The sequence below is a fragment of the Dermacentor albipictus genome, chromosome 4 (genome assembly GCF_038994185.2).
Source record: "Dermacentor albipictus isolate Rhodes 1998 colony chromosome 4, USDA_Dalb.pri_finalv2, whole genome shotgun sequence".
Lineage (NCBI taxonomy): Eukaryota > Metazoa > Arthropoda > Arachnida > Ixodida > Ixodidae > Dermacentor > Dermacentor albipictus.
In genome coordinates, this window is record NC_091824.1 from 94165456 (window position 1) to 94183212 (window position 17757).

The 17757-nt window shown below is 49.5% G+C and overlaps 1 protein-coding gene across 1 annotated transcript; it reads right to left on the minus strand.

The window, feature by feature from the left end:
* Nucleotides 1-786: 786 nt before the first annotated feature.
* LOC135919991 (neprilysin-like) lies at nt 787-16488 on the minus strand. The gene is made up of 3 exons (XM_065454032.1): nt 15754-16488; nt 6684-6904; nt 787-2925 (listed from the first exon to the last, which is right to left on the minus strand). Exons 1-3 carry the CDS (start codon nt 16421-16423, stop codon nt 844-846), a joined length of 2973 nt encoding a protein of 990 aa, XP_065310104.1. The 5' UTR covers nt 16424-16488; the 3' UTR covers nt 787-843.
* Between the last annotated feature and the right edge of the window lie 1269 nt (nt 16489-17757).

Genomic DNA, 17757 nt, shown 5'->3' on the forward strand with positions numbered 1-17757 from the left:
CCATATCCGTAGGCACCAAACCAAACCAAGTCAACGTGGCTGGATATATTGCTAACTTCACATTGCTCAGACTTTATGCTTTCCCCATACGAGCGTGCAGTAAGTCTCCCTTTACTGAAAGGTGGCCCAAAACAACTTCCTATTTTGGCTGATTAGAATATCGTTTCGTAAAATTTGAGTAATCGCACTCTGCTCTACTGAAGGTCCGATGTTAGCTCGTACTCTTCTTATTTGTGGCCATTGAACTGAACCTGACCAGCGCAAATGGTACAAAATTTCAATTTAACAGATGTCGACGAAAAGACTCAATGTCCGAGTTTCCTAGATCAATTTGCGCTTTTTCAGCCAACTTATTGACAACTGACTGGAGCTCTTTATTGTTATGAACTGCTCATTCACAAATATTTTAAGTCAAATAATGCCATCAAAATGCCGGGATTGTATAATTTCAAGTGTATTTATATCCTAATGATCTTGCAGTGACTTCATATGCAGCCGTAGCAGCATGTGCTCCAGCGCCTTAGGCAGTCAACAAGCACATTGCATGCCGCAGCAGACACGCCACGAAAGGAATGCCGCTACAAGCAAACCGCAAAGCGCTAGTCGGTCAGTTGCAGCTTTCCAATAATGCCTCTGTTTGTCGTGAAACAGTGTACATACTAACATTTTGCCCTGATTAAATCCTTGCATTCGAAGAACAGTCACAGCGTAATGCACACCAAAAAATCCCATAAGCGCTGATAAATATAGGATGCCAGCCTAGAGATAATTGGCGGGCAGCAAGCATTGGCGACATAGGTGAATTTAATGCATAATACGGACACATATTAGAGAATAAATATACTAGAGATATCCGCACTTCATTGCAGGATTCATTTCTGAACCTTTCGGGCAGGAAAATGCTTTCGAAAACGGTGCGAAGTTCTTCACCGCTTCGTTGCAGGCCGGTGAAAAATGGGTATTGTTCGGGTAGAACAAACACGTAGCGTGGCAAAAGGTAATGAAAAATATCTGTTCCGGGCTGTAGCTCAAGCCTTTCAGCGGGAGGTCCGAATCCGCGTCACGAAAGCGCAGGTATGCCGCGTGGGCCAAGGCAAGCGCTGGTTGCTCCGGAAAAAGTAAATCGCGATTCTCGCACGATGGTGGGACCCAGAGGCTCCCACCCAACGACTGGATCGGGGTCGAAGTGAGGTTGTCGTAGATTAGAGCACTCATGCTGTTCAATGCGATCACAACCTCCATGGCGTAAACAAAGCCGAGTCCGCCGTATATCATGGCGCTGGTGCCACTAGAATAGTAGAAAGGCGGCCCGAGCAGGTCTGTCGCCACAGAGATGACGTTCTGTGCAGGATCGTAGGATGTCAGGCGTGCACCCGTAGGAAACAATATCTTCGCAGCAACACTGCTTTCGTATGTTCCGATGAAGCGTTGCGGGAAACGAACTGTCTCAAGCACTTCACCAATCAATCCGTTGGAGCCGTTATACGCTGGACCGTAGTGAAGTTGCAAGCCTTGCGTGCTTGCTAAACTGCCGCTGGGCCAGAGGACAGTTTCCGTCTTCATGAGCATGCTCTGTAATGCGTCGTTTGTGAAGTTCTCGATATTCGTCATAAATTCGAGTTTTTCAGCAGCAACAGTATTTACGTTTTCGAAGTAGTTAGTTATCCTCATCTGATCTGGGATGGAAGTATCAGCTTTGGCCGCAGCCGCCAACAAAATGTTGTAGAACATCTTGGCTAGAGTGATGCAATATGCGGATTGCAGGTGACTTCCGAGCCGGACACTGCTGAGGGAGTTGAACAGGACGCTACTCGCGAGGGTGCAGCCGATCTGTGCGAACCACCACACGACGTGAAACGCAATTTCTTGCGGTGTGTAGTTTTCGAAGAGTGTGGACATCACGACTAGTAGCCGGTGATTTGTCACAAACACTATGTCGTCGCGGCTGATTGGAGGATGCACATCATACACTGTTCGCAGCGCCCTCTGCCAGTCGTTGACCGTGAGCTCTGCCACAAACGAGGGTATCTCCCACAATAGAACTTTCTTGGCATCGAAAATTGAACTCGTGAGAGTCATCGAGAAGTTGTTGTAGATCTGTTCATGCATGCTTTTACTGTGCCGGACAAAATGAGCAAACGCAGGTGTTGGCTTTCGAAGCGTGAAGAGGATGCTTGCTATGAAGTCAACATAGGTAGCGTATAAGTTGGTACTCACTGCGATGTCGTGAAATATTTTTCCTATATGCCCAAAAGGAGATGGAGCAAGCCTAAGAGCACGGTCACTACGCTCACGTCGAAAAATGAGGTCGCAACGGAACCAGAGTGGCATCGCCCACGTCACTGCGAGATCGAGCAATATTTTCAGTGGTTGCGAGTAGTTTCTAGAGCTGGCATCCGGGAAAGCGTCTGTTTCATCAGGGGTCGGCCAGGCGAAGCTCTTGTCGCGTAAAAAGTCGACAAAAAATTTCAGCGTGCCGTCTTCACGACTGTTTGCATCAAGGCACCTGCGGAACATTTGGGAGGGTCTGTTGAAGACTGAATGGTTCAAGTGTTGCCTGATAACTTGTTCTGTTTGGTGGAGTATACTTTGCATAACGACGCTGTTTGCCAAGGAACTGTACTTGTTCTTTACTCCAGAACACACAAATTGGGCGAAATTGGTGCAGGGTCTGGCGATGTCCTCGCTGTCGGCCAAACTGAGCGTCGCCACGTGACCTACGCAGTCGTTATTTGCGCAAACTTTGACTGCACTCGGATTGTGCCCACTGAACATCCCAAACATGAGTAAGCCCAGAAGTAGACTTCCAGCCGCGGCACATAGTAACAGCAAATAGATGAGCGTCCGGCGGTGCTGTGGTGCTCCCCCGAGAATGAATGCGTGTAGGCTTCGCCATAGCGACTGCTGGTCCAAGGACGGCTTTTTCTGTAAAGATAATTGCAATAAGATTTTTCACTATTTGGTGACTGACCGCAATCAAAGCGAAGGCTGTCATGCGGTTCCGCGTGCATGGAACGCAACGCTGAAAAGTGATGCCATGAGAACCTACGTACGTATGTCATTGTCGTCATTATCATCATCATTATCATCATCATCATCATAATCACAATCATATGCACCTTCATTGATTAATGTAGAGATACACGTTCTGTTTTTTATCGGATAAATCTGGCTATTGTTTAGGAGATGACGCGACCCGCCGTGGTTACTCAGTGGCTATGGTGCTGGGCTGCTGAGCACGAGGTCGCGCGATCGAATTCCGGCCACAGCGGCCGCAATTCGATGGGGGTGAAGGGCGAAAACACCCGTGTACTTTGATTTAAGTGCTCGTTAAGGAACCCCAGATGGTCGAAATTTCCGGAGTCCTCCACTACGGCGTGCCTCACAATCAGAAAGTGGTTTTGGAAGGTAAAACCTCACAATCTAATTAATTTTTGAAGATGACTCGAAGGCCTTCAATAAAGCCACCGCAGTTCCTGCGAACAGTAGGAATCGGCTTACCACTTCGTCAAGTGCTGCGTAATGCAAAGCGTTGTTACTTTACGTTTTATAAAGTCTCTCTACTCTTAAGCACGCATGACTTATAGTTATGATATGGTTTCGCGCACAGGACTGCAAAATTCAGCAGAACTGCAAAATGAAAAGATTGTAATGTGAGGTGTGGTGACATACTAAAACTGTAGAAGGAATGTGGGCTCCAAAAGAAAGAGGCATCGAAGCATCTTTTCGGATGAACACTTTGTTTGTTTTGTGTTTTCTTGCTAGATTCAGATGTGAGCCTGCTTTCCCTTGCTTGGTGCTACTTGGCACCACTGATGTGTTTTCGTGTATTTTCCTGCCTGCTCATTACACAACTTGCGTCAAGAACGACACATGGTTGACCTGAAACAGATTGCACACAAAAAATATGCAGATTCCATTTAGCTGCACCGAACCAAGGTAATTTTTTACGTCGCTCAAAGATACCCAGAATATTGTTTGCATTGTGCCTATTTACATTATTTGTCTTAATGATATTCAACCTCTCAACTATCATATTTAGATTAAAAATGTAAATGAGAAAGTTTTAGAGCAATCTGTAAAACTCGCAATCAAATTTTTTGTTGCTTAATACGTACTATATGAAAGTGTTTTTCGAAGCACGAAAGAAGCCCGCGAGTACACGAAGAATTGCTTCTAGCTTGGCCACTTGCGGCACTCTGCGTGTATTCACAGGTTCTCTCGTGCTTGGAAAACAATTTGATGTTCCTCCTATTCAGAATCCAAATCTCTATCGGACGATTTTAATGTTGCGAAAAAATTTTCTGATTACCACTGTAGATCTAATTACAATATTTGCGAAGCTAATAATTATTAAAGACTAGTTGTGTAATTAGGCGGAATACGAAGTATAGTATGCATACCTCCGAGCGACGGCAAACAGCCGATTTATTGAAATCCCTATCGAATGCGGTAAGTTGACTTCTCGGTAGTTACTCTCAAGCAATATCGTCACTTCATCATGCTAGCTTTAAGATAATATATTAGATTGACGAAGTGATTCCATTGGTGTCGAAAGTGCGATATTTTATACTATGAGGACTCGCGGTCCAATGAACTACACTGTATGTGGCATTGTGACAACAGTAAGGTAAGCATTCTAACAGCTGCATGCCTGAAGAAGCGGTACACTAAATCCTGAAGTATCCAATCAGCTGTTGCTTCGAGCCTGAATTGTCTCAAGAACTATTTCAGTATCATGCTAGCTTTTGAGTACGCTGTCTTGAATCAAATTCAACCTGACAATCTTGCAGTCTCGACTTACGACAAACGCATGGACCAGCAGCTGTGGCCTAAAAAGCGAAAGGCGGGGACACAGAACTCATCAATTTCAATGCCCGCACTAGGCTGTTTTATTGCCATGTACACATTCACATGGCCTGGCAACCCTGGATACACAATTTAATGAATGTTTGCTTTCGAAATGTTCAAGATGCTTTGAACTCCAACGTGTACCCGAAAGTTTGTACCCTTTTGAAGCTTGCGCTTATACCTTCGCAAGGCAAGCGACCACAGGCTTTTCACCATTCTTTCAGTTATGTGGACGAGAACCATCAGGCACTTTGGACATTGTACTAACGTACCAACTCGACGCCTCAGAATGCCGGCGCATTTCAGAACTCGCCAAATATATGCAGAAGAGTGAAGGTAATATTCTCTCACTTTGACAACTCAAGATGAAGCACACCTACACAATAGGCCCCACAAATAGCTTAACCACTACAACATTCCGTAGCGGCTCCCTAGTTCGGATGGGTCTTACGGAGCATACTCAGCCAAACGCAAGCTCGCGCTTGCGTTTGGCTGAGTATGCTCGGCTGCGCTGCTCTCAACGTGACGTGACTGTGCCTGTGGCTTCCCGATGGCAGTCAATAAAGCCCGTAGCAATATAAATAAAGACACTCACACTTACGTCCAATCAGGGAAGCAGAAGAATGGATAGGTAGCGCTGCGTCACGTAAGGAAGATTCGTACTTTCATCACCACGACGAGCGGTATTGCAGCGTTATGGCCTACGTGGTGCTTTAGTGCTTTTGGCGTTGCGCTGCCAAGCCTGCGGCTGCCGCATTTGGATGGCGGCGAAATGCAACAAACGCCCGTGCACCGTGCATTAGGTGCACGTTAAAAAACGCCAAATCGTCAAAATTAACCAGGACTCCCCCACTACGACGTGTCTGATAATCATTTCGTGGTTTGGGACGCAATACCTTAGAATTTAATTTAATTTATTAAAGTGTTTGGGCTTCCACTTTTTAGACATCCCTACGCTTAACGTGATACGAAAGAAGCATGCCCCAGTTCGGCTTGTTTCGACAACTGCTACGCTCAGGTAGATGAGTTCGCTTATTTTCCTCTTCGGTCTCGACGCATATAGTGAGTGAAACTGCGGCATCCCATCACTGGTGGGGCTTTTTCTGGCACAGCTTCGATGACCATGACCTAAATTTCTCATTCCTTTTTATCCCGGGTTTAATTCTATGCCGCGCACTGCGCCTAATGGGGCTATGTTATACCTATCAAACATAAGCATTGCCGTTGAATGACTAGAGAAATAGCGCTGTGTGAAAGCGCGCTGTCGATATGCCAGTCACTGTCGCGTGTCATTCCATCGCGTGCCGTCCTTGCGGCGTTCACGGCACGCTGCTGGCAACGTTCACAATTTGTTATATGCAAAAAATGGCGCGTCATCGTTAGCTGTGTAACTGCACAAAATCACCGGAACGAGCTATGTCGAGCCCAGGGGCAACCACAAGGCGTTTTCCGCGTGGGGTGCACGGAGTATATTTCGATGTATTTTTCCGTGAAGTTGACTGCGGCAGGCCATGCCCGAAGTTTAGATTACCAGCCGTTATCGTGTAAGACGACACGCGTCAGCGAACTCGCCGCAATTTCCTTCTTTCCTTCCCTCCTCTCTCTCCCTGTGATCTTTGTTTTCCCCTTTCCCATTCCCCAGGTGTAGGGTAGCCAACCGGACGTTATTCTGGTTAACCTCCCTGCCTTCTACTCTTCTCTTCCCTCCGTTATCTTGGCCGTTTAACTATAGGTGAAATAAGATGTTTTCTGTATACCTGAGAAAAACCGGGAGACACACTGTGGCCTATCAAATGAAAACTGAGCTGTCAAGCACCGTATTCTATACTTACCAGTTGAAGGAGGTCCTGGATGTTAGGAGTGAATGCAGTCGCGCCAGGCGTGGTACGAAGGGCAGTCTGTAACCTCCGCTTGATATTACCCGCGGCTAGGCCTCGGCGGATTTTCTTAGGGGCCGCTGCTGGTCCAGAAACCACCGTATCGGGACGATGCATGACGCTTCCCTTGTCCACGTTGGAATCCCGGTTCACTGTGGAATGCTGCGGTTGCGCCTCTGCACAGGCCAACATACGTCCATGATGGTAATTAGAGGACGATACAGATAAACGTGGATAAAAGGAAAGGAAAACAATGGCCGCGTCTCCGCGTGCTTAGGCGATAATGACTTCTAAAAGCGTAAGGGTGCTGTTGCTGCATAAGTGTAGGCTGTAGGTTTCTTTGGTGGTCGCCTATGAACGCGAAGGTGGCTTAGTTTTGGGTACGCAGTGCAGACGGTCTATTTAGCAAGCACCATGGGCGGAATTGGAGATCTTTGTTCGGAACGCACGTTTAGTTTCACCTCACGTGATTGGTCTACGCCGCACTGACGCCGCACTGACGTGCCTCGAGTGGCAAGTCGCACGGCAATTTTGCGTATATTCTCGGGCCTCTTTCACGCTGGGATAATACTGTTATGCAATACGTGTTGAGCAACAGAAGGCTGTATCGGGTGTTTTTCACCCGATACAGCCTTGTTACGCCCACTGCAGGGCAAAGGCCTCTCCCATATTTCTCCAACAACCGCGGTCATGTACTAATTGTGGCCATGCCGTCCCTTCAAACTTCTTAATCTCATCCGCCCACCTAACTTTCTGCCGCCCCCTTCTACGCTTCCCTTCCCTTGGGATCCAGTCCGTAACCCTTAATGACCATCGGTTATCTTCCCTCCTCATTACATGTCCTGCCCATGTCCATTTCTTTTTCTCGATTTAAATTAAGATGTCATTAACTCGTGCTTGTTCCCTCACCAAATCTGCTCTTTTCTTATCACTTAACGTTACACCTATCATTCTTCTTTCTATAGCTCGTTGCGTGGTCCTCAATTTGAGTAGAACCCTTTTCGTAAGCCTCCAGGTTTCTGCCCCGTAGGTGAGTACTGGTAAGACACAGCTATTAAACACTTTTCTCTTGAGGGATAATGGCAACCTGCTGTTCATGATCTGAGAATGCCGTCCAAACACACCTCAGCCCATTCTTATTCTTCTGATTATTTCCGTCTCATAATCCGGATCCGCAGTGACTACCTGCCCTAAGTAGATGTATTCCCTTACGACTTCCAGTTCCTCGCTGCCTATTGTAAATTGCTGTTCTCTTCCGAGACTGTTAAACATTACTTTAGTTTTCTGTAGATTAATTTTTAGACCCACTCTTCTGCTTTGCTTCTCCAGGTCAGTGAGCATGCATTGCAGTTGGTCCCCTGACTTACTAAGCAAGGCAATATCATCAGCGAATCGCAAGTTACTAAGGTATACTCCATTAACTTTTATCCCAATTTTTTCCCAATCCAGGTCTCGGAATACCTCCTGTAAACACGCTGTGAATAGCATTGGAGAGATCGTATCTCCCTGCCTGAAGCCTTTCTTTATTGATATTTTGTTTCTTTCTTTATGGAGGACTACGGTGGCTGTGGAGCCGCTATAGATATCTTTCAGTATTTTTACATACGGCTCGTCTACATCCTGATTCCGTAATGCCTCCATGACTGCTGAGGTTTCGACAGAATCAAATGCTTTCTCGTAATCAATGAAAGCTATATATTGTCACGTGGTAGTGACGGTGAAGAAAGAAGCAATACGGTGGAATACAAAACTAGCTTTTATTAGGCGAACCTGTGCCCACAAAACAGGCTACACTTATAGCACAATGATAGCGGCGAACACGGTCGGCGATCGTCGGGAATCTGATCAGCGGGTCAAGCGCGTCAGCTTTTATACAGCAATCATCGAATATTCCAGATTAAACGTTGGGACCCGCAAGCCTTCTAAAATGTTCTACACCATTCGTGTCAAGCAATGAAATCAGATAACACAACGTTCGGCGACAACAGACAGTGGGTAGAAGCATCGATAACTTTCCAGAAACTTCGGATACATGCAGGCGCGTCCCGCGCTGTGCGATAACATTTGTTCGGCGGCAAAACTTGTCGCCCGATAAAGACAAGTACACGTGTCAATACCCCCCTCTTAAAAAGCATCGACCCGATGCTGCAAACAAATCAAAGTAATAAGTAAGCACTCATAGCAAAGAAAAAAGCAAAATAAGGAAAGTTCTTTAGCGTCCGTAAAATGGTTTCAGACGCACCACGTGGACCACTTCAGGTCGTGCGCGACGTCGCTGTGAATGCGAAATGCCGTCTGGCACGACCTCATAGTCCAGTGCGCCAATACGTCGGATGACCTTGTAGGGTCCGAAATAGCGTCGCAATAGTTTCTCACTCAGTCCCCGTCGGCGTACCGGGGTCCATACCCAAACACGGTCGCCGGGCTGGTACTCGACGAAGCGTCGTCGGAGATTGTAGTGTCGGTTGTCGGTCCTCTGCTGGTTCTTGATTCGCAGGCGGGCGAGCTGTCTTGCTTCTTCGGCGCGCTGGAGATAGGTAGCGACGTCAAGATTCTCTTCGTCCGTTACGTGCGGCAGCATGGCGTCGAGCGTCGTCGTCGGGTTCCTGCCGTAAACTAATTTGAACGGCGTGATCTGTGTTGTTTCTTGCACCGCCGTGTTATAAGCGAATGTTACGTACGGCAGGACGGCATCCCAGGTCTTGTGTTCGACATCGACGTACATCGCAAGCATGTCGGCGAGGGTCTTATTTAGCCGCTCCGTAAGGCCATTCGTCTGCGGGTGGTAGGCCCTGGTCCTCCTGTGCCTTGTATGACTGTATTTCAGAATGGCTTGGGTGAGCTCCGCTGTAAAGGCCGTTCCTCGGTCGGTGATGAGGACTTCTGGGGCGCCATGTCGCAGCAAGATGTTTTCGACAAAGAATTTCGCCACTTCGGCTGCGCTACCTTTCGGCAGTGCTTTTGTTTCAGCGAAGCGGGTGAGGTAGTCCGTCGCCACGACGATCCACTTATTTCCGGTTATTGACGTCGGAAAGGGTCCCAGCAAGTCCATCCCGATCTGCTGGAATGGTCGGCAAGGAGGCTCGATTGGCTGTAGTAATCCGGCTGGCCTTGTCGGCGGTGTCTTGCGTCGCTGACAGTCTCGGCATGTTCTGACATAACGGGTGACGTCGGCGGTCAGGCGCGGCCAATAATACTTTTCTTGTATCCTCGATAGTGTCCGGGAAAATCCGAGGTGTCCAGCGGTCGGATCGTCATGTAGGGCATGCAATACTTCTGGACGAAGTCCTGATGGGACAACAAGAAGGTAATTGGCGCGGACTGGCTAGAAGTTCTTCTTCACGAGTAGACTGTCTTGAAGCGTGAAGGAAGATAATCCGCGCTTAAATGCCCTGGGGACAACGTCGGTGTGCCCTTCCAAATAATCGACGAGGCCTTTAAGTTCCGGGTCCGCTCGTTGTTGTTCGGCGAAGTCTTCCGCGCTTATTATTCCAAGGAAGGCGTCGTCATCCTCGTCATCTTGCGGCGGCGGGTCAATGGGGGCGCGTGATAGGCAATCGGCGTCTGAGTGTTTTCGTCCGAACTTGTATGTTACAGTGATGTCGTATTCTTGTAGTCTGAGGCTCCACCGTGCCAGCCGTCCTGAGGGATCCTTTAAATTCGCTAGCCAACACAAGGCGTGATGGTCGCTGACGACTTTGAATGGCCTGCCATATAGGTAAGGGCGAAATTTCGCTGTAGCCCAAACGATGGCGAGGCATTCCTTTTCGGTTGTAGAATAATTGCCTTCCGCTTTTGACAACGACCGGCTAGCGTAAGCTATCACGTGTTCATGTCCATCTTTTCTCTGGACGAGGACGGCGCCGAGGCCTAGGCTACTGGCGTCAGTGTGGATTTCGGTATCGGCTTGCTCGTCGAAGTGCGCAAGTACGGGCGGCGACTGCATGCGTCGTTTGAGTTCTTGAAATGCCTCGGCCTGCGGCGTTTCCCACTTGAACTCGACGTCACATTTAGTTAGCTGCGTCAGTGGCTCAGCGATGCGTGAAGAGTTCTTGACAAATCGCCTGTAGTAGGCACACATGCCAAGAAATCTACGCACTGCCTTCTTGTCGATGGGCTGTGGGAACTTTGCTATGGCAGCTGTCTTCTGCCGGTCGGGGCGGACTCCAGATTTGCTGATGACGTGGCCTAAAAATAGAAGCTCCTCGTAAGCGAAGCGGCACTTTTCCGGCTTCAGAGTAAGTCCTGATGACCTGATGGCCTCTAGTACTGTTGCCAGCCGCCTAAGGTGAACGTCGAAATTTCCGGCGAAGACGACGACGTCATCCAAGTATACGAGACAGGTCTGCCACTTCAATCCTGCTAAAACTGTGTCCATCACGCGCTGGAACGTTGCAGGCGCCGAGCACAGTCCGAATGGCATAACCTTGAACTCGTAGAGGCCGTCTGGGGTGATGAAGGCGGTCTTTTCGCGATCTCTTTCGTCGACTTCTATTTGCCAATAGCCAGACTTTAGGTCCATGGACGAGAAGTATTTAGCGTTGCAGAGCCGATCCAATGCGTCGTCTATCCGTGGGAGGGGGTATACGTCCTTCTTCGTGATCTTGTTCAGACGACGATAATCGACGCAGAAACGTAGGGTTCCGTCCTTTTTCTTTACCAGAACAACAGGGGATGCCCACGGGCTTTTCGACGGCTGGATGATGTCGTCGCGCAGCATTTGGTCGACTTGTTCTCTTATAGCTTCACGTTCTCGCGCCGAAACTCGGTAAGGGCTCTGACGGAGTGGGCGAGCGCATTCCACGGTGATTATGCGATGCTTGGCGACTGGTGTTTGTCGAATCCTCGATGACGTCGAAAAGCAGCCTTTGTATCGTCGGAGCAGACTTCTGAGCTGCTGTTGCTTAATCATAGGGAGATTTGGATTAATGTCGTAGTCTGGTTCGGGAACCACGGTCGTCGGGGTAGATGCGGCGGAATCCGAGAGGACAAACGCATTACTTGTTTCCAGAATTTCCTCGATGTAGGCGATCGTCGTGCCCTTGTTGATGTGCTTGAACTCCTGGCTGAAGTTTGTCAGCAACACTTCAGTTTTCCCTCCATGCAGTCGAGCGATCCCTCTTGCGACGCAAATTTCATGGTCTAGCAGTGGACGTTGGTCGCCTTCGATGACGCCTTCTACGTCAGCGGGTGTTTCGGTGCTGACCGAAATAACGATGCTGCAGCGAGGCGGGACGCTCACTTGATCTTCGAGCACACTCAAGGCGTGATGACTACGAGGGCTCTCCGGCGGCATTGCTTTATCTTCCGACAGCGTTACTGACTTCGACTTCAGGTTGATGATTGCGCCGTGTTGGTCCAGGAAGTCCATACCGAGAATGACGTCTCGTGAACACTGTTGGAGGATAACGAAGGTGGCAGGGTAAGTCCGGTCATGAATGGTTATTCTTGCCGTGCAGATCCCAGTCGGCGTGATGAGGTGTCCTCCAGCGGTGCGAATCTGAGGGCCTTCCCATGCGGTCTTAACTTTCTTCAACTGGGCGGCGATGTGTCCACTCATTACGGAGTAATCGGCCCCTGTGTCGACTAAGGCAGTGACTGCGTGGCCGTCGAGAAGCACGTCGAGGTCGGTTGTTCTTTGTCTGGCATTGCAGTTAGGTCTTGGCGTTGGATCACGGCTGCGTCGTGTTGAACTGAGGTTGGAACGTCGCGTCGTCAAGTCGTCTTTTGTCGGTGTAGTTTTGGCTTCCAGGCTTCGTCGGGACGGCGGCGTGTCGTTATGTCGTCGAGATGGTCTCTTCGTCGTCTTCGTCGGCGGCGGAGGATCTTCGTCAGTTCGACGAACAGCAACCGCACCTCCATCGGTTGCTGCTTTTAGTTTTCCGGGTATGGGCTCGCAGAGCGGCCCCGGGCTGGGCCAGTGTATGGACGGCGCTGCGGCGACAGGTAGCGGCCTGGTGGCGGCGAACGGGACGGTCATCGAGAGTTCCACTGAGTGGCGGCTAGGTAATCGGCAATGTCACGTGGGCGCTCCCCAAGCTGTGGACGCGGCGCGTTGACGGCGAACCCTCTCAGTCCCATGTCGCGGTATGGGCATCGGCGGTACACATGGCCGGCTTCTCCGCAGTGATAGCAGAGCGGGCGGTGGTCGGGGGCTCGCCAAATGTCCGTCTTCCTCGCATAGGTGCGCTGGGCGACGGGTGGGCGCGCTGGCGGCGGCGGCGGTGGACGACGGAATTGCGGTGTTGCAGGACCTTGGCGCGGTCGCGCAGGGGGGCCTTGACGGCGGGCGACGGCGGCGGCGTAGGTCATTGCTTCCGGCTGCGGTGGTTCTGGTTGCACCTCAGGAACTCCAAGGGATCGGTGCATCTCTTCCTTCACGATGTCGGCGATAGAGGCCACTTGAGGCTGCGACGAAGGCAAGACCTTGCGCAGTTCTTTGCGCACAATAGCCCTGATGGTCTCCTGAAGGTCGCCGGAATCCAGTCCTTGGATGGCGTACTGCGGCGTGAGCCCCTGGCGGTTATATTGCCGGGTGCGCATGTCCAGAGTTTTCTCGATCGTCGATGCCTCTGCAGAAAACTCAGCTACGGTCTTCGGCGGGTGACGAATTAGTCCTGCGAAAAGTTCTTGCTTGACGCCCCGCATCAGGAAGCGGACTTTTTTCTCCTCTGACATTTCCGGGTCGGCTTGCCGGAAAAGACGGGCCATCTCCTCCGTGAAGATCGCGATCGTCTCGTTTGGCAGCTGCACTCTTGTCTCCAGTAGAGCTTGGGCTCGATCTTTTCGCACGACGCTTTGAAACGTTTGCAGGAAGCCGCTTCGGAAGAGGTCCCACGTCATCAAGGTGGCTTCTCGATTCTCGAACCACGTCTTGGCGGCGTCCGCCAAAGCGAAATAGACTTGTCGTAGCTTGTCGTCGCTTGCCCAGTTGTTAAACGTGGCGACCCTCTCATACGTTTCCAGCCAGGTTTCCGGGTCCTCAAATGTGGAACCGCGGAACGTCGGTGGTTCCCTGGGCTGCTGCAGCACGATGGGGGACGCTGGGGCTGCCATTGGGGTGGACTTGGTGGCGATCTTCCTGGTCGTCTCAGGCAAAAGTCCGTGCTCCGGAGGCAGTTGTTGAAGACGCCGGCTTGCTCGATGGTCCGGGACTACGCTGGTGTTGTCTTTGCGTTCCGGGCTTGTATTACGGCTTGTCGGGGGCGTCCGGTACATGGACGTAAAGCACCTCCACCAGATGTCACGTGGTAGTGACGGTGAAGAAAGAAGCAATACGGTGGAATACAAAACTAGCTTTTATTGGGCGAACCTGTGCCCACAAAACAGGCTACACTTATAGCACAATGATAGCGGCGAACACGGTCGGCGATCGTCGGGAATCTGATCAGCGGGTCAAGCGCGTCAGCTTTTATACAGCAATCATCGAATATTCCAGATTAAGCGTTGGGACCCGCATGCCTTCTAAAATGTTCTACACCATTCGTGTCAAGCAATGAAATCAGATAACACAACGTTCGGCGACAACAGACAGTGGGCAGAAGCATCGATAACATTCCAGAAACTTCGGATACATGCAGGCGCGTCCCGCGCTGTGCGATAACATTTGTTCGGCGGCAAAACTTGTCGCCCGATAAAGACAAGTACACGTGTCAATATAAGGGTTGGTTATATTCCGCACGTTTCTCTATCTCCTGATTGATAGCGTGAATATGATCTATTGTTGAGTAGCCTTTACGGAATTCTGCCTAGTCCTTTGCTTGACAGAAGTCTAAGGTGTTCCTGATTCTATTTGTGATTACTTTAGTAAATAGTTTGTAGGCAACGGACAGTAAGTTGATCGGTCTATAATTTTTCAAGTCTTTGGCTTCCCCTTTCTTATGGATTAGGATTATGTTAGCGTTTTTCCAAGATTACGGTACGCTCGACGTTATGAGGCATTGTGTATACAGGGTGGCCAGTTTCTCTAGAACAATTTGCCCACCATCCTTCAACAAATCTGCTGTTACCTGATCCTCCCGAGCTGCCTTCCCCCTTTGCATATCTCCCAAGGCTTTCTTTACTTCTTCCGGTGTTACCTGTGGGATTTCGAATTCCCCTAGACTATTTTCTCTTCCATTGTAGTCGTGGGTGCCACTGGTACTGTATAAATCTCTATAGAACTCCTCAGCCACGTGAACTGTCTCATCCATATAAGTAATGATATTGCCGGCTTTGTCTCTTAACGCATACATCTGACTCTTGCCAATTCCTAGTTTCTTCTTCACTGTTTTTAGGCTTCCTCCGTTCCTGAGAGCATGTTGAATTCTATCCATATTATACTTCCTTATGTCAGCTATCTTACGCTTGTTGATTAACTTCGAAAGTTCTGCCAGTTCTATTCTAGCTGTAGGGTTAGAAGCTTTCATACATTGGCGTTTCTTCATCAGAGCTTTCGTCTCCTGCGATAGTTTACTGGTATCCTGCCTAACGGAGTTACCACCGACTTCGTAAGAACCCTGTTTGGGCAAGAAATATTTCCCAGCACGCCTGACCCGGATGGGCTACCTTCATTTATTAGACACGGCAACTGGCAAATTACATGTATGTGTGAACTTAAACGACGACAAGGAGCTAGGCATATCTGTATAGACAGCTATACCTGCTGAGTACGGCTAGGTAACGAACTCCTGCACAAACTATTAACCATGAGCAGACGATGCCACTACATTTGATACCTATTCGTGATGTATCATCGAGTCGGTTTTGTGGTTGTTGACATCAGGAACACGTGGTGTAAATTGTATTTGCTTAGAAAAGTTCTTTAAGCTCATTGAGACGTTTTCCTGCGCGCCGAGGAAACCTATCTCAAGCTACGGCGTCCCCCGTTTTCTCCGACCTTAAACTTTAGCAAGCAATAATTTACGCTTCAGTGAACCAGCAGATGGCATGACATGATAAAAATAGGAAAATGTTAGGTTGATTACGTTAGTTTTGAATTCATGCGTGTTATTGAACAGCATAAGTGAAACATTGAAGAACTCACTTGATGGAGAATTAGCGCCGACTTCCGTGCTCAGCCCAACTCCGACCGGTGACTCTTGGTAACACGGCTCGCTGCCAACAATAGCCCCCTGCAGGTTTGTCTTCTCTGCAGAACACCCGGTGCCGGTGGCGGCTGGACGAGATTCCTGAGAAGCGCGAATCGCCTGGAAAAGTGGGGAAGCTTCCACACTGGACGCTTGACGTCGGCGAGCCTTGCGGTCTTCGCGCGTAAGCTCGTCCGTGCGGCGACGGCCAGTGCGGCTGGTGGCCTGGTGGGCGTTCTTAGATGGCGACGCCAGCTCCTCCATCGGCCGGGGAGAAACAGACGCTGTAGTGGACGACTGGATGCCATGGGTGAGCGGCACTGGTCCAGCTGTTTCTGAGCGCGAAGACACGGTTCGGGAGCTACTCGAAGAGTGCTTGGTCTGCTCCGGGGGGACTGCGATGTGGGCTTGCGAGGCGGACGAAGAGGTGGAAGATAACGTGTTTCGAGATCGCCGAGAGCGTCCAGCAAGGGCCGTGATGGTGGAAGCTGAAGGACCAGCCGTTGCTCGGCCAACGTTGGAAGACTCGCTCGGGGCCTGGAGAGGCGGCGCGATTGTGGGGGTTGAAACTTCATTCGCCGAGCCAGTCGGTCTTCGGCCACCGTCACCTTGCGTTAATTTCTCCATCCGAGGTCAATCTTTCAGGCGAACTAAGAGGTATTCTCGAAATGCTCGAGCTCTTCTTCTTCACTCGTGTCTCGTGCCCACCATGGCGATAGTGATTTCCTTCCAAAATACCACACCCCACGGAAAGCGCCAGCAGATGGCATGATATGATCAAAATAAGAAAAGTTTAGGTTGATTACGTTAGCTTCAAAGTCATATATCTTATCGAACAACATAAGTGAAATCTTGATGCTAGAGATCACGTGGTATTACGAGAACAAAAACATAAACAAAGAATAAATAACAAAAAGAAAAAAGAATAAATTAACAACTGTTGAAAAACAATCAAAGTAATCTGTTATACTGTAGTAAACCCAACAGAAAGAAGGAATTTAGAGAGAGAGGGAGAGGGAGAGAGATAAAAGGAAGGCAGGGATGTTAACCAGTCAATAGTCCGGTTGGCTGCCCTGTGTTGGTGGAATGGCGTAGTGGAATAGAAAGAAGAGAGAGAAAGAGAGAGATGGGGGTAGAGAGACATCCACGAACAACACTACAGAGTCAAAGGTGCTCGCACAAGCAAGAGGTTTTCAGAAAGCACGGAAGCCCCTTTAGTGCAATCTGAGTCGATGATCGATGTGGACGGCGTTCTAATGTTGTCTGTTCACTCAGCAGAGGATCATCTAGGTTCCTGAATGCGTTGGGCGTAGATTGTCTTTGGGCTTCAAACTCAGCACAGTGGCATACTATGTGGCCAGTGATCCTCGCAGCCGCAGACATCACATGCAGGACTTTCAGCCATTCCGACGAGTGCTGAATAAGCTTTCGTGAAGGTAACTCCCAACCACAACCGACAAAGAAGAGACGCTTCGCGTCGGTGCTGTCCAGACGGAGGTCTGATTTCCAACGAAGCGTTGAGTCCGTGCAGCCCGATGCACCTTGTATGTGTGGTGTTCCACTCAGCTAACGAGAGTGTGCGTGCTAGAATGCAACGCTGCCGCGCAGAGTCCGTTTTTGAGGGAAGAATGGGGACGCAGCGGTCTTCTTGGTTTGGCTTCTGAGCTGCCTTATCTGCGTCATCATTTCCTATGGTACTGCAATGACCTGGTATCATTTGAAAAGTGATATCATGGCCTTTTTCTCTAAAGTGATGTATGAGTTCCAAGATTTGGCACGGCAATTGATCGTGAGTTCCATGTCGGAGAAGTGACTGCAGACATTGTAAGGCCGGCCTTCAATCACAGAAGACTGCCCATTTTTGTGGACTTTCAGCATTTATCACATGAAGCGCATCGCGGAGAGCCGCCAGCTCTGCAGCTGTAGACGTAGTTTTGGTATAACTAAAGCGCCACCGGAAC

What these genes read in the sequence shown, in the direction of transcription:
- LOC135919991 (XM_065454032.1), bottom strand. Translation starts at nt 16,423, where the DNA reads ATGGAGAAATTAACGCAAGGTGACGGTGGCCGAAGACCGACTGGCTCG. An exon ending in CGGCGCTAATTCTCCATCAA is followed by an intron (nt 6,905 to 15,753) that starts GTGAGTTCTTCA and finishes TGGCCTGTGCAG; the next exon opens with AGGCGCAACCGCAGCATTCC. An exon ending in TCCAGGACCTCCTTCAACTG is followed by an intron (nt 2,926 to 6,683) that starts GTAAGTATAGAA and finishes TTATCTTTACAG; the next exon opens with AAAAAGCCGTCCTTGGACCA.